The following is a 20,774-nucleotide window of genomic DNA, read 5'->3' as shown; positions in this document are numbered from 1 at the left end:
TTCAGTTGATGCATTTTATTGTGTGTGAATCACTGTTTCGTTCATGATGAGTCACTCTTTGCTGGACCTGCCCGGTCATGCTGAGTGTATTCAGGGATTTCCACTTACATGCATGTAAACATAAGGTGATACTGTACATACGCACACACACACACACACATGCACGCACGCACGCACACACACACACACACACACACACACACACACACACACACACACAAGTTTCTTCAGCTCATACAGTCAAGGTTTGCACTTGTTCAGTAATAAACCACGATATTTATGATATTTTATTTACAGTTAGCACAATTTTTACACTGGAAGTTAATTTCAGTCAAATATCTCTGTCCAAAAGTCATATAGGCAATATAAATACTTTATTATTTCACATAATTAGCACCAAGTAGCATCACCCATACTATCTGGATGTGAAGTCAGTACGATTAGGCTGGTTATTCACCTTTCTGCTGCGTTCACTAGTGTGATCAGTGTGTCAGTGTCTCACTCACTCATTATAATGTGGAACACTTCAGACTCCGACAACAACACAGCGTTAAATTATCTCACTTATATTTTTACTTTTATAGAAGCATTAAAAACCATCATCATGTGTTATTCAGGTGAAAAGACGCAGAACACTTCAGAGGCTCAAAAACACCGTCTCAGCTTCCATTTCCTGTGTTTTCCCGTTAATCCACTCTACGACCTTTAATGGGTAACCTGGGTCAATGTTAATGGCTGGTAAATTCTGGAAAATCCCAAAATAATCTACTGGGAGACACTTTAAAAAACTCTGGTTCCATTTAAAAAAAACCAGGTCATCCATTGTTTATTGAAGTGTGGTGACTTACATCTGTGTGAGAAGCCTCACACATTTGTTTGCTGGTTTTATTACACAAGTTTCCCGACAATCTAAAGTTTAAATAGATGCTGTGTTGTCTAGATTGTTGATGAAGGAAACATAACCTGAAAAGCAACTTTAAAATTGTTCAAAAAGAAAAAGTACATTTAAAAATCCATGGTGACATTCTGCTGAAAGCGAAGCCGTCCAACAGGTCGATCTGAACAATGACAGATAAAAGTCACCTGGAGTTTCACCTGGAGTTTCCCCCGGCGCTCCAGAACATCACGTTGAACTGATGTTTGTTTTTGAAGGGAGAGGTCACACACTGGTGGAGCAAAAACTTGGAGTCCTTCCATCTCAACCACAAAAAATATTAATGTGTAATTTGATTTGTTCTTATGATGGAGTAGGTGGATGTTTAATCGAGTGTAAAAGCAACATCATTCACTGTGGTCACAATAGATGACGGTAAACTGTCAGGAAAACCTTTGTGTTTGCAAAGTAGAAGCAGCTTTATCACGCAAAATTAATTTTGCAGAATCAGCATTTGAGTTGTTGCAGCAGTGATGTGTCTGATCTCCTTCAGTCCGCACTGAGGGAGAAAAATACACATTTAAAAAAGTCCTGTACTGAACAGAACATGGAGGTGAAGTCCAGCTGGATTGTCGCTGTGCTGTCGGGCCGAGTGTATTTCTGTTCCCCGCTAGAAACCCCCTCCTGGAGCCAGAGATCTGCGCTCTGTGTTATTCTAAGTGACAGTTTTCTGGAAATCCCCCACCTAGTAGTTAGCTCCGCCCCGCCCCGCCTCCACCAGTCGTTAGCTTCGCCCCGCCCTCCACCAGCGCATAGCTCCGCCCCCAGCAGCCTCCACTCAGGCAGCTTCACAGCCCGCAGCAGAGCTGCGCAAAACGAGAACCGAACGCGTTACGGCCAGCAACACCGTCATGGACCTCCACCGGACCAGCATGTCGAACCAAATGGATTACAGCCGGGAGTCTAAAGAGGGGAAGCCGCTTCAGACGACCGAGGAGAGGCTGGACAGCGGCCTGGACTCGCTGAAGGAGGAGGAGTACCAGGCTGTGGCGGCCGAGATCCGGCGGCTCCAGGTGGAATGTGAGCCGCCGCCGCACAAACAGGCTCCCGCTGGAGCCGCGGAGCTGCACGAATGGAAAACACAAGTCACGGAAGACGGAGACACGTACGTAACCCCGAGGGGGGAGATGCTCCACACCGATTGGGGGGCTGTATATTTATCAGCTTGAGGACTAGCTTGAAGAAGTCAGGCCCGACTCTGGCCGTAACTCGATCCCTTTCCTGTTTTTTTTCTTCTGCTAGCTTGTTATTACAGCTCACAGGCTCGCGCCTGACTGGATTAATGTTAAAACTAAAGACGTTATAAACCTTCTGCGGTGTTTATATCACGTTTGGCGACCGTCCGGTGTCACTAAGGGGGTCTGGCTGCGGTCGGACGCGGGGCTGGAGGTAAACAAAAGGCCTCTATCGGGACGGGAGCTGCGGGTCAGGCTGGGAAAGTCCCAGGCGCGCGGCCAAGGAATCCGACCCGCGCGCGCTCCCGCGAGGCCCAAGAAGGAAACGGAGAAAATCGTTTAAATCACAGAAACGCGCGTGTGGAGGATCAGACGTCTCCTTAGCAACGGGTTCCTGCGGCGGTGGTCAAACCAGGGGAAGAACATGAGGCGTCATTGTGGAGATTTATTTTTATTTTTTTTAAATATAGTTCAAACTTATTTTCATGGGAAATTTTAATTTCAAACGCAATAATAGGAGCGACTTATTTTTACTGAATTTAATGTGCTTGATTTGCCTCAACAGGGTTCAGTAACCATTTTTCAACATCAGACTGCATAGAAATTGCATGATTTATTCTATAGTACAGTAGAGGGATCAGTGTTGTGGTATTCAGAAGATTCCAATCAGACATAGTGTTCTGCATGTTCAGGGTGGAATTTTTCAATATAGATTATCCTTCACCTGATTTCCCAAACTATACACGTGTTCTGTTTTCTGTTCTTCCTGCCTGTCAGGATCTGGTTTTTACTGGGGGGGGGGGCTGCTTTTCCTGTGGGAACTGTCCCTCATCTCCTGTAGATTGTGTATTCTAACAGATGACCTCTGTCTCTGCAGGATGCTCCATCTGGCCATCATCCACGAGGCCAAGGATTACATCAGGACGATGATAGACCTGTCCAGGAACACCGACTTCCTTAATGCACAAAATGACCAGAGACAGGTGTGTGAACACTCCTCCCCACCTACCTGTGTTCGTCTTCACAACACTCTAATCAACACTGCGTCGAAACGCAACTGGAGTTAAACAACCATTGTAGATTGTGTGTGTGTAATCACATTACACCTCGTGAAAACACGTGCTGACTCGACCCACTTCTCTTTTCCCATCGTAGACTCCTCTGCACTTAGCCGTGATAACAAACCAGGCAGACGTGTGTCAGCGCCTCTTGCTGGCCGGCTGTGACCCCACTCTGGTGGACGACAGCGGCGACACACCTCTGCACATAACCTGCCGCCATGGTAATATGCTGTGCTTCAGCGTCATCACACAGAACTGTCAGCCAGGTCATCTGCATACGTCGATGGCTGCCTGCAACTATCAAGGTATGAAGGAGAGGAGCCTCTTAAAAATGATTTATCTTCTTCTTTTTGCCAGTGGAAGTTTTTCAAACTTTCAAACTTTTTCAAATTTTTCAAAACATCTCTAATGAATTGTCAAAAGATAAACTTGTTGTATGTTTAGTGGAAATAAATAGAAATATGTCAAGGGTTGGTGTTTAGAAAACCAGAATCACATTTGAATGTGTTTTCATGATCAGCTCTGTAAATAACAGTAAAATGGCTGTGAGTGTGATTTTGAGTTGACTGACACTGGTCAGTCTGCTGATGGCCTTAACCTCTGTTTTAAAGAAAGAGGGATGGGTGATGGAAGAGTAACTTCTGTTATTGATTAACCCTGAACCCTCTGGTTAGGAGAAAAATAACATTTAACAAACCAAGGTGAATTCCAGAGCCTAGATTCCACACAGGAAGGTGGGGAGTTTCAGTTCACTTCAGGTGTAAATAGAAGGTTCAAGTCTCCCTGGTGTTTTTGTGTAGGTCAGAACTGCCTCCACCTGGCCTCTGTGCAGGGTTTCCTCTCGCTGGTGGAGAACATGGTGGATCTAGGAGCTGGAATTAATGCAAAGGTAACTAAAACACAAAATTAAGATACATTCCTTAGCATAAAATCAATAGAACAGCAGTAGAATCAAATTCCTAAATAAAATCGGATGACAGTCGTTTTGAGACCCTGTTGATTGTATTCTCACCTACAGGAGCAGCGTAATGGTCGCGCCGCGCTGCACCTGGCTGTGGACCAGCAGAATCTGTCGCTGGTCCAACTCCTGCTGAAGAAAGGAGCTGACCCCAACCTGCTGACCTCCGGGGGCCACACACCCTACCATCTCACCTACGGTCGCCAGGACAACGACATCAGGAAAGAACTGTACCCACTGACCAAACCCGACCTGAGGGAGCTGCCCGACAGCGAGTCAGATGACAGCGAGGAAGAGGAGGACGAAGTGTCTGACGACGAGGTACATTTGGGCGGAGCTTTCGTCGCGCGGGTGGTTTTTGCGATTGGCAAGTGACCGCCTTCTCCTGCGTGTTTGCAGGTGGGCTACGACGACATCCAGTGGAACGGACATTAGCGGCGGACGAGCGACGGAGAGGAGACGTTCCAGAGGCTGCGAGGTGACGGTAAAGAAGAGAAAACGGCTCGGCACGTCTGCCGATGAGGTCGCACGAGCCGTTTAGTGCGGATGAAACGGTGCGAGCCTGAAGGAGGATCGAACAGACTGATGGCCGAATAAACCAGTCTCCTCCAGGCTGAGGAGGGAGAGCAACACCCCCTGAGATGAGCACACACGACCCATCCTCACGGGATGACGGGAGGATTTTTTTCTTCTTTTTTTTGGTGGATGTCAAACCACCAATGTACCTGCAGCAGCTCTGTTGTATATTGTAAATCCTGTGCATACAAAGATGTATTTTTTATGGAAGCTGTGAATGTGTACAGTTGAGCAGGTTGTATATGTGAGGCAGCAAACAGTCCAGCACACTCCAGTTAAATTAAAACACTCATATTTAACAGAGAACATCCTGCGTGAGCATTTGTGGAAACTGGTTTGGGTGGCGTGAATGGAAAACACGCAATCGCAATAATACAATTTGTCCTGATTGGTTCCGAGCAGCTGCTCTTTGTTTTTCATACAGAGAAGTGCTGAGACCTCATTTCCACTGAAGGAGGAACTGGTGACAAAACCGAGTTCCCCCTCCAGTCTGATAAGAGGCAGGAGGAAATGCGTGTGTTCAGGCTGAGCGCTCAGTCCCGTCAGGAAGTGTTGGAGAGGGTGGAGGTTCAGGAAGGAACAGGAAATTCCCGGGAACAGAACGCTCAGCTGTTTGAAACCTCCTTCCTCTAATGAGGGAATCTCCGTCCAACGGAGTATTTCAGAGGTGAGGAAGTGTTTCTGGAACTAAACTTGCGTAAATCCCAAATCGGGCAGCCTGGTGTCGCCTCACGCTGACAAGGTCATTAGTTCGATTCCGCCTGGAGCCGTTCTGCACGGTGTGTGTGTTCCTCCAACCACCAAAAATATACAACAGAAGTGAATTGATCACTATAAATTGACCTTCAAATTGTAAAAGATAAATACAATCACACATGTTCAAAATAATAGCTGTAAATATAACTGATTGTACAAAACACTAATATTTTCATTAATGCCAAGACTACATTTCTACTTTTTCCAGTGAACCTTTGGGTGGAAATGTGAAATATTGCTCATTATTAATTAAATATAAATTACAGACAAACCTTAGTGTGTAGAGACCTTGCAGACTTCCAAGTGTAATCCACAGCCCAGTATTATAAACAACTTATTTTGAACTGTAAATGTAGGCAACAGCATCGATACACAAACAGGCAATGAGTAAAAACATGGTGTTTAATAGAAGTGTAACGCTGACAGTAGAGCGGAGGAGGAGGAGATAATCAGACTCGACATCTGCAGACATAAATGAGTTTTAACAAAGAACGTCAGAGCGTCAAACATCCTGGAAGTGACAGACATGAAGCAGACGTGTGAAACAAGGGAGACGTGCTGAAGCAGCCCTGAGTTAAGATGAGTCAGAGGTACGTAGAGGATCTGCTGTCGTTGTGTTTCACACCCTGTCCTCACATCGGCAACCCAGGACATGTCAGTTGTGGGTTTTCCAGTCCCAGGAAACACCAGTATGCACCGTGTGATAATTTACTGTTCAGTTTTTCATTGGTTTTGTCTCAATTGTGCTGTCGTCGCGCCACAAACTCGTTAACTTCCCCTCCAGACGAGACTTTAATGACCAGCAGGATTCGTGTGGCGAGTGTAATTTAAAGAGAAGATAACCTGGACAAACTGGTCGGCTAACTTTCCTCACTCTCTCTCAGACAAAGCCACCAGGTGAGCGTCGATCTCGGTCTCCGACAGGATTCTGGAAAACAAAATTGTACTAGATTTAATCAGTCAGACACAAACACAGTAGATACAGAACACATTCAGACATGAAATCTTTATAAGGAATTTCCATCACCAAAAACATCTGTTCTGGTCGATTTTTATCTCAAACATTTGTGTTTGATGACACCACTGCTACTAAACTAAACCCTGAATGAGAGCAAACTGACATGAAAACCTGTCACTGTGACTAGAAATGTAAACAAATCCTTGATAAAATTTATGTATTTAAGCCCTTCAAATCATTCTAAGACTTAAAAAGCAAAATCAATATTTCACCCATGATGTTTGTCCGGCTTTAGCGACAGATTGGTTCTTTTATTCTGTAAACCCATTTAAAGAAGTGGCTAGGGAAGGTTGTTACCTGTAGACAGAGGTCTTCTAAACCTTCTTATTTTATATCAGAAAAGTACTCACTTGAATCTTGATTCCTGCTTTGTAACGACCCCCACCTCCAGCTCTGAGGGTTTGAAATCAATGGACAGGACAGCTGACAGACACGAGATCGCCGTCTGTTTGGAGAAAAGGTTTTGGTGGGAAGCGTGACGGGAGAGCAAACCTCACATCTTCTTCACAGGAAGAAGCAAAATGTCAGAAATGTAGAAGGACTGAACATGATGCGGGTGGCAGTGTGGCGCAGTGGGTAGCGCTGTCATCCCAAAACAACTAAATGAATTTAGTACTAAGAGAATTGTGGAAAAAAGTCCCTGACATTTTCAAACATCCAAACAACTCCGAGTTTTCCTTCCACAGAAATTCTCCCTCCAATTCCCAGACGTACCAGAGTTGTGTGAGAAACAGGATGTTTCCTCACCTCAACAGTCTGATCGTACGTCCACTCCAGTTTCTTCTTAACTTTCTTCTCCAGGAAGCTGGTGGCTTCAGTCTGCTTCACTCCAGCTGCCGTGGCCTTAAACCCACAGCAGTATCCAGCAGGATCACACTTATAGAGCTGAGGACCCAACTCTGCATCCATTCCAACCAGCATCATACCTGGAGGAAGGATGCAAGGAACAGGAAATCAGAGCCGGTATAAGTTTAGATTTTAATTTGTGAATTGGAGCTGTAGGTAGATGGTCGAAGAGAAACATTTGATTGATTATTTTTATTTTTAGAAGTGAATGATCACTATTAAAGGGACAGTCAAGTTAATTTTAAGGGACACGTGTTATTCATCATTATGAAAAATAGAAGAAAAAAATACATTTTATGTGTGTAGCATCATCCGTTTGGTCAAAAAAGCTTAAAATCTGCGCCGCAGCAGCTTCCGCATTCAGTGGTCACGTGGGCGTCATACGTCACTGGGGCCAAACATAGCTTAGCAACCATAAGAAATAATGCAATTCTAGATGTGATTAACACCAAAAGTATCATGGTTACCTGCGTGGTGAACGGTTGTGTCAACAGAACAGCAAAAACACGCGAAGACAAGAACCTGTCGTTCTTTAGAATACCTTCTGGGAGGTATCGCGCTAAAAATACTAACGCGCTAGCCCGTCAGTGGGATTGTCCATATCATGTTAGCATTGAGCTAACCGCCATTTATTATTATTGGACTGTGTGGAATTAATAACAACTCTAGTTGTTATTAAGCTGCTGCGGCTCAGATTTTAAGCTTTTTTGACCAAACCGATGATGCTACACACATAATAAAAAATGTTCTTCTATTTTTCATAATGATGAATAACATACAGTATGTTACTTAAAATTAACTTTACTGTCCCTTTCAGGATTACTCACAACAGCCTAGGGGCCTCATCTCTGCATTCTGAGTGTAGACCTGTGAGATGTCCGACATGCGTCTGCACAACACATCCACAGGGATCTCATAGCCGTACTTATACATCCAGTTAGCGGCTTCATACCGCGCCCGCTGCACCTGAGACCTGCTGTCAGCTGGAGGGAGGGGGGGAGGAAAATCAGTTTGAAAAAGAAAACTCATAAACAGTTGCTTCATTTCATTTGCTCTCAACTAACTCAAAATTCCCTACATGACCGATGGATTTACCAAATACTTTAGATAAAATTGAAGCTTGCGTTGCATGCCCGCACTTCTTTCATCATATGCATGTTATTTTTACCTGCATGAGTATTTATTGCTGTATTTTTATCATTATTTTAGCTCCATCTTACACACCAATTGGGTCAAAGATGTTTTTATGCTATCTTTCCTCTAATAGTTACTTTCATTTTATACTTTGTGTTCTCACAATAACTGTTTTGTTGTCATTTTATTTTGCTGACTTCTATCTCTAAGGACATTCATAACATGACAGAAGGACAACAACCAACCACCCAATGGCTCACAGGTTTGTGTTTCCACCGTAACAAATAACTTACCAGTCATGCCGCTCGTAACACAGCCGATGTTCTCTGTAATTCTGAACAAATGTGTAACTGTTGAGGCATCTAAGAGTTTGTCCTGAGAAAAGAAATAGAACAAAGACAAACGTCTCATAAACTTCGTCAGTGACTCACCAGACGTAACGACAGCTGTAACGTCTGAAGACATGCTTTGTGCTGAAACAGACGCACAAACTTTTGTGTGTCAGAGTGTGTGGTGTGTACGGACTGGGACTTTCTTTTGAGTGACGACCACAACACAGTCCTTCCCTCTGACCCCCACAGAGGTCAGTCCTCCCTGGTTGATGGCTTTGAAGGCATACTCTAAAGACACGATGGAAAACAATCACGGAATTAAATCACTGGTTTGCAGCTTAATGCATCTAATAAGTTTCTATGAACAAAACATGTTTAAAATGATATAAAAAAAAATCATTACCAAGGTGTGTCTGACAGTTTCTAAATGATTCAAATAAGCATCTACATAAAAACACCCAACAAGGTCACAGAAGTTCAGAGGTTAAGATGGATCCAAGCAGATACCAGGAAGAAGCACCACTTCATCATCTGTGAGGGAAACGACTGTCATCTTAAATGTGGCTGGTTTTCTAACCAAAACGTTCAGTCACTGACTAAAATCACAAGGAAATGTTTGTTTTGCTTTAACAAACATCTAATTTGCTAGTAAACCTAACGGACGTTTAATTAATCAATTACAAACGTACGACAGGACTGAAGTAAATGACTCCACTCTCGGTGGTTTAGCCTGAACACCTGAAGCGAGCGGCTGATGTTAGCATGTTAGCATGTTAGCCTGCGATGACAGCGATGACTGAGCGGGTTGGATATTTCTTCCACTTCCTACCGACTTGGTAGAGTCTTCCCTCCGGGGAGAAGATGGTGATGTGCCGGTCAAAGCCTGCGCTGGAGCCCCGGGACATACCGTCAACAAATAGACGCAAACACGAGTTTAAAAGAAGTAGAAACTAAAGTGAAACTAAAGTGAACAGAAACTGAGACGGATCGTCAATGTCGGAAGTGGACTTTCAAAATAAAAGCTTTCACATCCGGTTCATGTTCCCGGCGTTATAGTTCAGGGTTTCACCACTGACGAGGTTGTTGTTGTTGTTGTTGTTGTTTTTGTTGTTGTTGGGTAATGCAGATTCAGGGCCAGGAAAAGTTTCATGTGTCTATGTCTAAATGTTTAAAAGCAGGGTGAGATCTATCAAAAAAGAGAAGGTTCTTCCTTTAAATCATGAAAAAATAATCAACATTCTAATTTTTTGGTTAATGTTAGACCCTATGCGCCTATATAGAACAGTTTAATATTCATATTTAATACAAACTTAAATAGAATGAAACATTTAATTTTCTGTGCCGGCCACAATGAGGAAGATGAAGATGACAATGCCCTTATGAGGCTTCGGGGCTATGGATAAGGGCCAACATGGCAAAAGAATTTGGCCTAATGCGATCAGTCTGTAAAATGTAAATAAACACCCCATAGATTCAGATTTCATGTCATGTCAGAATAACTCAGCAAATCTCAAGAGTCTGAACAGTTTGCTCTGATGTCAGACTTCGTGTGGTCTTGTCTTCCTTCCTGTTGGAGCGTCATCTGCAGCGTTTCGTTCTTTTATTCACATTTCTGTGAACTTCTGAGCAGGAATAAAATGCACGTCTGACGCATTTAGCGCAACAAAAACAAGACAATCAGTGTGGACCCATTCATTTTGAGTTCATTAGGTAGGATGTGACTCAGCAGAGGTAGATGACCCCCCCCCCCCAATAAATCTAACGCTGTTCAAAAGCAGCAAAAAAAATTGTTTTTGCTCCCATACAAGGATATTCACATTTGATTTTTCAATTTCAACACAGAATATCAGTGACAACTTAAATACATACAGTTGTAATGTAGAATAGAAACATAACTTTAGATCTTGAGGTGGTGGGAAGGATCCCAAGTTGGTCCTGTTACATTTTATTAACTAATCTACAGTACCTAACTAGATAGCCAAGTTTTCTGGGGCATTCCTTCCATGAACTGAAGTGGAATTCACTGGAAGCCTCTAGTCTGGAACTCTTGTCAGAGAAATACTGTATGTCTTAATCCTTGACTCTGCTTTAATACTTTAATGCTAAAAATATACAGTATGTATATGCAAGAAAGTGAACACCCCCTCTCATAATGGGAGCAGGAACTGATAACCACTAGTATTTATAATTAGCCAAATAATTAGCAACACTATGTTTTGCATGATTATGATACATAGATATGACATTATAATAGTTTTTTCTTGTGTTGTGCATTCTAAGTGCTCCTGAATTCTTCAAGGGCACATACACACACACACAAACACACACACACACACACACACACACACACACACACACACACACACACACACACACACACACACACACACACACACACACACACACACACACACACACACACACACACACACACACACACACACACAGTTATCTGTTGTAGAAAATTTATTGTGAAATCCACTGAATCCTCTGAACATCTGAATTTTGAGTAATCAGGACTCTTTGGTGAGGCATAACCATCGCTGTGGTACTTCATATGTCTTCCTGTCGTCGGTGTCATCATAGGGGATGTGCCATGAGTTTTCAGACTTCTGGATGATGGTGTCATACATGGGACTACTCTAAACACACAAACACACAGTTAAGTTAGAAGTTGTGAGCTTCTTTCTCGGACCTTTCCCCTCACATCTCCAACTCACCAAGAGTTTGATGCCCGTTCTTTCAGAACATTCCACCACGAGCTGATGGCCTCGCTGCCATTTGAAGAAGAGCTGTTGGATCCCTTTTGAAAGGCAGGCTTTGTGATCCCTCATCATGTCTTTACTGACAAACTGACAGTGTTTCCCAGAATTCAACGCAGCATACAGCAAGAAGGGGTCATCCTCTGAACTGACAGACACACGCACAAAAATTGTGAGAACTTAACTCGTAATATTAATTAAAAACCGTTAAATTTGAAGGAAAAAATGGTCTTGAGAACAAAAAGACTGTAAATAGACTGTATTGTGATGGAATATGTTCAGTACGGTTACATTTTAGTATCAGGTACCCACATGTTTTCAGTGAAGAAGCAATGAGCTTTCTGTCGTATCTGGTTCATGTGCTGTGTGTTCCACTTTTTGCTGCTAAACATCATATGTTTCCTCCCCAGCATCAGCATCTTCAGACCGTGACCCTCCAGTTCTGACACCACGTTCAACAACTAAAACAAGTCAAGGTCATATGAGTGTGTGTGTGTGTTTGTGGTACATTCTATTACACGCTATGAGGAGTGGAGCCATGCTAGCAAATTTACATACGTTTTTGTAAGTAACAACAAAGTGGCAGAAAACAAACAGGAACACATTTTGTATATTTGTACATCGGCGTGTTTTCGTACCTCCATTGATGGCTGTATTTTCTTTCTGTGGGTGTTTGCTATGTTTAGTCCATCCAGGACAACGTCATAAGGCGACGTCTTATTCACAAATCTCTTGAATTTCTCCAGTTCCTGGACAGATGATGTGCAGACAGATGTAGAGACAATGGAGATAAAGACAAAAACATGAGAAAATGAAAAAATAACTGAGGAGTCACAGCGTATTAGAAGTTTTTACTACAATAAGACTACTTGAAACATCAGTGAGACTCTATTTGAGCCAAATGCTTTGTGATGAACGCACAAAGTGACAATGTTGGTATTTTAGTAGGCATCACCAACATATTATGATCAACAAATTAGTAACTACACCCAAACACATTGATAGTGTCAGTAGTTTGGTATCTGATGTTAGGACAAAATTCAAAATAACTGGCCCCTGCAGAGGCCCCTGATTAACAGTGTAAGGGGTTTGTTCCTTATTTTTTTCGGACACCTGGGAGTCCACTGGTCTGATGCTAGGCTGGTTTTCTTACTGACTGGTTCCAATAACATCTATTTTCATCCCCTTTCCTTCTTTGCTGAGGTGGCAGCCAGCCAGCTGGCAGTTCCAAAGACATCAGCGTACGTTTATCAGATTTTTGTGCATCAAATTTCTTTGTTACTAATTTCTTCCTAATTTCAGGGAATGAAGAAGGTGTTATCACTCTGGCCAATGCATAAAATCCTGCAGACGAGCCAGTGTTGCTGAAGCTAAGAATAGCTCTGTAGCATGTGATCCGTGTTGGTGCTCTCATTGTGTGACGGCAGCAGGATGGAAACAGATTGTTGTGAATTCCCCTGGACTTCAAACATGACTATGTGCACACAGTCACATATGCACGAGCAAAAACGGAATTGTAAAGATGGACGTGCATTTATACATCATGGGGGCAAATAAATAATTCTACAGCGATTTAATAGTTTGACATTGCATGATTGATTTGGTTTTTGGGTCCCAAAAGGGAGAGAAATAAAGACTGATGGATGACGGACAGATGAGAATGTTCAGGCCTGAAGGAGAGAAGATGGAAAAAATAAAAGAGAAGGTATAAAAACAGAATTGACAAAGAAAAGGAAAGAGGACGAGAGCAGGACGGCAAAGATGGAAATGACGTGTGGTAAAATTATTCAGGGACTTTCCAGAGGTGACATATGAAACCAGCTCATTGTGCTGATATGGATAGTATGACTGCTTAAAACACACACACACACACACACACACACACACAATTTGTACATGTATACATAAACTGTCAGACACACTCATGCACTATTATTATGCATGGTGTGTGTGTGTCGCCCCCCCCCCACACACACACACATAATCCTTGGTTTTAAATTCATTTCCTCTCATAAAACAATTACATGGAAGAGTTGTCAAAATTCAGATTAACCCTGGGCTTTCCAAAATCTATGTAATCTGATTACAGATTACAGTAATTATAAGGCGAACCTAAAAACTTTTAATTTTCTCAAAAACCAAAAATGCACCTTATAATCCAGCGCGCCTTACACATTATATATGAAAAAAGTTTTAAAATAGGCCATTCAGTGAAGGTGTGCCTTATAGTCCAGTACAGTCCTTGTACTGTATATCATGTTATATAGCTTTAGTGTATTTAATGCTAATAATATCCAAAAATTCTGGTCTATAGAGGATTTTATTGAAGTTGACTCGTCCAAAAACGGGAATTTCCTGTTCATCTCTGAACGAGTGGACACAAAGGAAATGTAACGTAACGACATCTGACAGGAAAGCCTGACACAAACGCATCTTCTGGGTCAGATGACACGTTCAAGTTCACTCTGTAAAAACCGTATGGAATCACAAGGCATGACATGATTCCTTCGCCGCTCACATTCCCATCAACCCTCCCTCTCCTCCTCCGTGAAAGTGGGAATTCATCAAGACAAGTTAAACAGCATGTCCGTCTGCCGGCCTCCTCTGCATGAGGTAGCTGTGGTTCAGCGTCTCATGGCGCTCCGCAGACTGGAAAGTCCCTCGATTTCACAGTTCCACCTCCTGGTGACCAAAAGACGCAGAGGGAGGCATGCAAACACATTTACATGTCAGTGGTGCTGCCAGGGTTCAAACACTCACCACTAGTCAGAGGTTGAAGTTTTCTTTCTTTTCATGACTATTTTATTGGAGAGTCTCATTAAAACTATGAATGAACACAAAGGGAACTAGAACCAATGCAGTCAGAGACTGCAACATCCCACGAAACCCCTGAATTCAAAATTTTACCCTGACCTACTTGCATAGGTCAAAGATCAAGGCTAGTGCTCTGACCTACCGTCACTGATCAAAGCACTAGCTTAGATCTATGGTCTTACTCACACTGGCCTTCTCCCTCATCTTTCTATCTTATCTGGTTCCTGAGTGTACTAAAGTTAAAATTTGACCTTGACCTAATTTTTTCAAGGTCAAGGTCATCATCTCATTTTCATCCCCTTTGCTGCCTGAGTAATGTGCTTTTTGTTTCATCTTTCTATCTGCAACGGTTGTGAAGATATTTGGTGGACGAACAGATGGACCAACACTGGTAACTCCAATACATCACCACTTTGAAGCGGGATGTAATTATTTGCTGTTCCTACTTTGAATCTCGCTGCGTTCTGTCAATCAGCTTCATGAGGCGGTGGCCTGAAAAGGGTTTCCAACAGCTTTGAAGGAGTTCCTAGAGGAGCTGTTACCTCCCACGTAATGAAGACCATAGAGCGACTGGTCCTGGAGCTCATGCGTCCACAGGTGCAGGGTGCTATGGACCCTCTCCAGTTTGCCTATCAGGCCAAGGTTGGGGTTGACGATGCTGTCATGTACCTTCTCCACCGCACACTCTCCTACCTGGACGCCGGGGGCTGTGCCGTCAGAGTGCTCTTCTTCGACTTTTCGAGTGCCTTCAACACCATCCAGCCCCAGCTCCTGCAGGATAAACTGACCTCCATGGCTGTGGACCCCTACCTCGTGAGCTGGATTACGGACTACCTAACGGACAGACCCCAGTACGTCCGTATGGGGGACTGTTTGTCTTCTATGGTGACCAGCAGCACGGGGGCGCCACAGGGGACCGTTCTATCCCCCATTCTCTTCACCCTCTACACATCAGACTTCAAGCACAACTCGGATACATGCCACATACAGAAGTACTCCGATGACACCGCGATAGTGGCATGTATCCGGGAGGGTGATGAGGGGGGGTACAGGGCATTGGTGGCTGATTTCGTGGAGTGGTGCCAACAGAACCAGCTCCAGCTCAACGTCTCCAAGACAAAGGAGATGGTTCTGGATTTCCGGCGGGCACCTCCCTCTCCACAGCCAGTGATCATCAAAGGCAGTGAGGTGGAGGTGGTAGGAAACTAAAAGTACCTGGGACTGCAGCTAGACAGCAGACTGGACTGGTCACTCAACTCCAACTGTGTGTACAAGAAGGGGCAGAGCAGGATGTACTTCCTGAGGAGGCTGGCCTCCTTCAACATCTGTCCTAAGCTCCTTTTCATGTTCTATCAGTCCGTAGTCTCCAGTGTGCTGTCATACGCCATTGTGTGTTGGGGTGGGGGGGCCAGGAAAAGAGATATGGACCGTCTGAACAGACTCATCCACAGAGCGGGCTCAGTGGTCGGGCTGAGCCTGGACTCTGTGGAGACGCTTCTGGAGAGCAGGACCATGTCTAAAATTAAGGCTATCATGAACAACACCAGCCCCCCCGCCCCCCCTACACACCACCTTCTCCCAGCAGAGAAGCACCTTCAGCGGCAGACTGCTGTCACACAGCGCCTCCACAGAGAGGCTGAGGTCCTCCTTCGTGCCCCGTGCCATCAGGGGGTACAATGACTCTCTCAGGAGGAGCGGGGGGGAGGTGGCGAGGTCAGCACGGGGTTGAATATGGATTTAATTTAATTTAAATTTAATTTTATACTGTTGTATATATATATATATATATATATATATATATATATATATATATATAATTTATTTATTTTTTATACTGTTTTATATTTTAATTCAATTTTATACTGTTTAGATTTTATTTTATACTGTTTATATTTTAATACTGTAATATTTTTAAATTTTATACTGTTTATATTTTAGTTATAGTTTAGTATATAAGTCCTGTTAGTGCTGCATGTGTCTGTCTGTTAGTGTAATGTATGTCTTGTGGTATGTCCTGTGATGTCAATGTTTCCTTTTCTCCTGGTGTTTATCCAGTATTATTTGTTATTTAATGCCTGAGCAGTGGATATATGCAATTTCCTCCGGGATTAATAAAGTATCTATCTATCTATCTATCTATCTATCTATCTATCTATCTATCTATCTGAGCGTTTGTTGTTCTTTTGGTCTTCACTCTGTGCGTCTGGATCGGGTTCAGTCAGGTGACTGTGGAGGCCGGGTCACGTGACACAACACTCAGTCACTCTCCCTCTTGGTCAGATATCCCTTACAACAAGACTGGAGGTGTGTTTGGATTCTAACGGTTGTAAAACGCATCTGTCAGCTGTCTGAATAAAACATATTCAGAGTTTTTTGCAGCATAATTCCAAGCATCTTGTTTCATAGCCTTGTGTGTGTGTGTGTGTGTGTGTGTGTGTGTGTGTGTGTGTGTGTGTGTGTGTGTGTGTGTGTGTGTGTGTGTGTGTGTGTGTGTAAATTTCTACTAGAGAAACCTTTACTTGGGTTTTACAAGTTTCGAGTGGCCTCTGGTCTCTACAGTCTAGTGTTTCGTGTGTTGGTGATGCCCTCTAGCAGATGTTACACAGAGAATTAGACAGTGAATACATCATTCACACCACAGACTCACACAAGCCTCAAAACACATCCGTTTTGATATTAAAGACAATTTATAGAAAGGATTTATTTTTTAAACTTGGGGGGAAAAGTTGCAAAAGCAAACTAGACTATTGAAATGTGAACACAGCTTTCAACCTGCTGAAGCTGAAACTTTTGTCACCAACAGTTAGAAGTTTATCATTAATCATGCCTTCATATTAGTCCATATATTATTAATGACTTAGAGGTTTATCTATATTTAACTTACAAATCATAATCTTTAATGATTACCACAACTTGATATCACGAAGTAAATAATCTATTATATTACCGATGTCCTCTGGTCTTAGCACAGAGAGGTTTTAAATGCTTTATGGTGTGCAATTTAAATTATTTTCATTCAGCGTTCTTGACAGCCTTTGTAAAGTGTCCGGTGTGTGTTTGGTGTGTGTGTGTGTGTACCTCAGGTGTTGTCTTCTTAAAAACATCTTTTCCCTTGATGATGTCAGTCATCACTCCGTATTTCAGCCGTTCGTACTCCTCATCTGTCAGATGGATGGACTCTAACTCAGAGCCGCAACAGCTGCACAAACCACTAAACACACAAATTACACACAAACAAAAACAGAAGAACCATAAATTTAAAAAAACACTATTAAGATTAAGATTAAGAGGTGGTGGTATTACTTTGAGGTGGCGTAGGTCCATTTCCCCGTCCATTTCTGCTCCGTGAGGCTGATGAGAGCAAAGAAAAGACATCCGGAGGAGAGACGTGACAGAAACGGGGATGAGAGCGTGTTAGTCCCACACAGATAACATTACCAGGGGTATCAACGGTGCTTTGCAATTTCATCTTCCTTTTTAACATAAAAGGACAAAGAGTGAAAGGAGTGGAGAAAGGTAGTCGGAGAAACCTTTTCTACACAGTAAATATCAGAACACAGCAAAAACGGTGGCTAAAAATTCATAGTTTAGTAATGATGTGATATATTCCAAAAGTTTTTAACCAAATTACAACGTAATGAACGAGTTTGCCACTGCTGAGATGATAAATGACGATTTAGAAGATGGTAAAATGTGCATCCACGCATCTGTCAGGTTTGTACCTCTCAAACCAGGATTTGATGTTGCTGGCGAGGCTGTGTTCGGGGTATATCTGGTTGCTCCTCATGTAGAGGAGAATTCCCAGCAGCCTCTTGTTGTGCTCAGACTGAGAGATGGACTGGGCCTCTTTCCCCTTTTCCACTTCCATATCACTCACTCCCTGAAACAGAGCCTTCCAGGCATTACGAAGGTTCATCTCTTTCTCAAATGCTTCATCATGAAAGCCCCAGGCGGTGGTTAAGTCACCGTGTGCCATCGCTGCTGAGATGATCTCACTATAACTGTTGGATGATGGTCTTATGACCTGTTGGGATGTAAATTAAAACAGATCACGATTGATTAAGGCTGTTATCTCCTTCAGCTACAAAACGAGTTCAAGATGCTTTCTAAAAATAAAAAAAAAAGACATTTACCTTCTTAATATTATTCAGGATGCCGATCGCCTCCCTCCATCTCTCCGTCTGGCAGAAGGACTTGATGAATAAACTGGTGGCTGATGTCTCCAGACTAGAGAAATTTCCCTGCATAATCTCATAGACATCGAAGACCTCTTTGTGGTTTTCAAGGTCGACGCACATTTTCAGGTAAAACAGCAGCAACTTGTAAGACACTTTCCCCGTTTCCATGACCACAAACGACAGCAGGGACCTATGACAAAAAGGTGCAGGGCCCATTTGTTACATAACCATCATTCATTCATTCATTCACTGACCTTTGTAGCCCTTAACTTGCTTATATTTTATTCAGTTTCTTATTCACAATAAATCTAAATTAGAAGTACTGACATAAAATAACATCAACAGAAATGAAAAATGTAAGAAATTGCGCCGCAGCAAAATATTGTCAAAGTTACGCCCGTCCGCCTCTCACTTAGCGATGTCCAGCTCAGCCCCCAGGATACTCAATCTCTTCATCGTTACGAATGCAAGGACCTCCAGATTCCCCTGAGACTCCAAAAGCTCCTTCCACTCAGCAAACGACAGCGGCCGGTCAGGAAGCTGCACTGTTTCAGTGAACGAAACGGAAGCAATGATTTAAAAAAAAAACGTCTTTCAGACATGGGGAAAAGTATTTCTAAACACTTCCGTTTTTGCAGGTTTTCCCACTTACAAAGAATGTAGAGGTCTGTAATTTTTATCATAGGTGCACTTCAACTGTGAAAGACAGAATTTAAAACAAAAATCCAGAAAATCACATTTTATGATTTTTAAATAAAAAAATAGCATTTTATTGCCTGAGAAAAGTGTTTGATCACCTACCAACCAGTAAGAATTCCACCTCTCTCACACCTGATAGTTTTTCTTACAGAAACCCTCCTGTTCTCAACTCATTACCTGTATCAACAACTGTAGACCTGCACCAGGCTGGGATGGACTCCAGGACAGTAGGTGACAGTTTAGTGAGAAGGAAACAACTGTTGGCTAAATGGAAGAAGTTCAAGGTGGTTTGATGAGACAAAAGTAGAGTTTTTTGGTGTAAACTCCACTCGCCACTTTTGGAGGAAGAAGGAGGAGTACAATCCCAAGAACGTGTGAACTTCTGGTTTTCTGATGTTACAAATATTTATGTCATTAATTACTTGAATCACACAATGTGATTTTGTGTTTTAGATTCTGTCACTGACAGTTGAAGAGTATTTATTATAAAAATTACAGACCTCTGAATTCTTGTTAAGTGGGAAAACCTGTAAAATCGGAAGTGTATCAAATACTTGTTCTCCCCATTGTTACTGCCTTGTATTTGCAGAACATTTAAATTCCCAAATGTTGAATGTTCAATCAAGAGGATCTGAATATAAAACAAAACTGAAAGCCACTCAGACTTCCCACCTGCATTTTTGAATCTCAACTGTCTGGTGTCTTCACCCTGACTGTTAGGAGCTTCTCTGCTGCGCTGCTGCTCTGCTGTTCTTTTTGCTGTCCCAGCAGCAAACATGGATTTGGAGAAGGAATGACTCTCGAATAGGGAACGCTTACTGGTTCCATTGACTGCATCACCCCAGGATTCTTTCTCCCTGAATCTGATGGTGGTATCTTTAAGTTGACCCTGTCCACTGTTGCCTCTGGATGTCTGTCCTGGACCGGGGTGGTCTTTGGTGTACAGACAGAGAGGCACCAGAAATGCTTCTAGAGCTGAGAAACCCGAAGCGCTTGGGTGCAGGAAAGGCTTCAAGGGTTTCTGGCATATTCTGATTAGCATCAATCTGGAACCCATCTTAAAATATTCTGAAATTCAGATTATTCATCACTTGGCTTTAACATTAACTTATAAATCAGATATAATCACGGACTAGGCAACCTGTAAAACACTGATTCCCTGTTCTACGAAACTCTGAATGACATTGCTGTACACAGCAATGTATAAAAGACCCAATGAAAGCAGGAAGTTTCTCGTCTACCTTTGCTGTTTCTACTGCACCACCGCCCTATTTGCTCCACTATTAATATATAGTATAATACTTTAAATTCAACTAGCGCGTCCCGTCGAAACCCACATCTAATAAGTGATAAAACACTGTTTTTATCACGTTACTTCTGCCACAAGACCGTCAATGTGACTTCAGTCGCACACGTGACGTCATCTGAAATCGACAGCATTGCGTCCGGAGCTGCGTCAAGTTCACAAATCATAGTAAGAACCGGAAAGAACTATTAATTTTTGAAGAAGGCTTTGATACTGACGTTTTCC

General features: G+C 42.8%; 3 protein-coding genes across 5 annotated transcripts; 1 reads left to right on the top strand and 2 right to left on the bottom strand.

Annotated features, from left to right (window-relative positions):
* Positions 1–1,720: 1,720 nt before the first annotated feature.
* On the top strand, positions 1,721–5,010 carry nfkbiab (nuclear factor of kappa light polypeptide gene enhancer in B-cells inhibitor, alpha b). Its single transcript, XM_068338395.1, has 6 exons — positions 1,721–2,039; positions 2,987–3,092; positions 3,265–3,475; positions 3,971–4,059; positions 4,189–4,449; positions 4,528–5,010. Exons 1-6 carry the CDS (start codon positions 1,786–1,788, stop codon positions 4,561–4,563), a joined length of 957 nt encoding a protein of 318 aa, XP_068194496.1. The 5' UTR covers positions 1,721–1,785; the 3' UTR covers positions 4,564–5,010.
* An 833-nt stretch (positions 5,011–5,843) lies between these two features.
* On the bottom strand, positions 5,844–9,814 carry psma6a (proteasome 20S subunit alpha 6a). Of its 2 annotated transcripts, XM_068338396.1 has the most exons (7): positions 9,620–9,814; positions 8,984–9,078; positions 8,752–8,833; positions 8,152–8,307; positions 7,226–7,404; positions 6,829–6,923; positions 5,844–6,388 (listed from the first exon to the last, which is right to left on the bottom strand). In XM_068338396.1, the coding sequence occupies exons 1-7, from the start codon at positions 9,693–9,695 to the stop codon at positions 6,331–6,333; spliced, it is 741 nt and encodes a 246-aa protein (XP_068194497.1). In that variant the 5' UTR covers positions 9,696–9,814; the 3' UTR covers positions 5,844–6,330. The 2 variants fall into 2 exon arrangements, with proteins under 2 accessions (XP_068194497.1, XP_068194498.1); XM_068338397.1 differs by lacking the exon at positions 9,620–9,814 and adding an exon at positions 9,194–9,556 and having other exon boundaries at positions 8,752–9,078.
* A 1,439-nt stretch (positions 9,815–11,253) lies between these two features.
* Positions 11,254–20,644, bottom strand: prorp (protein only RNase P catalytic subunit). 2 transcript variants are annotated; one of them, XM_068338763.1, is made up of 10 exons: positions 19,916–20,644; positions 18,957–19,089; positions 18,500–18,734; positions 18,089–18,390; positions 17,670–17,717; positions 17,445–17,577; positions 12,191–12,301; positions 11,865–12,013; positions 11,511–11,700; positions 11,254–11,432 (listed from the first exon to the last, which is right to left on the bottom strand). In XM_068338763.1, the coding sequence occupies exons 1-10, from the start codon at positions 20,298–20,300 to the stop codon at positions 11,304–11,306; spliced, it is 1,815 nt and encodes a 604-aa protein (XP_068194864.1). In that variant the 5' UTR covers positions 20,301–20,644; the 3' UTR covers positions 11,254–11,303. The 2 variants fall into 2 exon arrangements, with proteins under 2 accessions (XP_068194864.1, XP_068194865.1); XM_068338764.1 differs by lacking the exon at positions 11,254–11,432 and having other exon boundaries at positions 11,555–11,695.
* Positions 20,645–20,774: the final 130 nt, after the last annotated feature.

This window comes from Antennarius striatus, chromosome 17 (genome assembly GCF_040054535.1).
Source record: "Antennarius striatus isolate MH-2024 chromosome 17, ASM4005453v1, whole genome shotgun sequence".
Classification (NCBI taxonomy): Eukaryota; Metazoa; Chordata; class Actinopteri; order Lophiiformes; family Antennariidae; genus Antennarius; species Antennarius striatus.
Note: the sequence above shows the minus strand (reverse complement) of the source record. Positions and strands in the feature narration are given on the sequence as shown.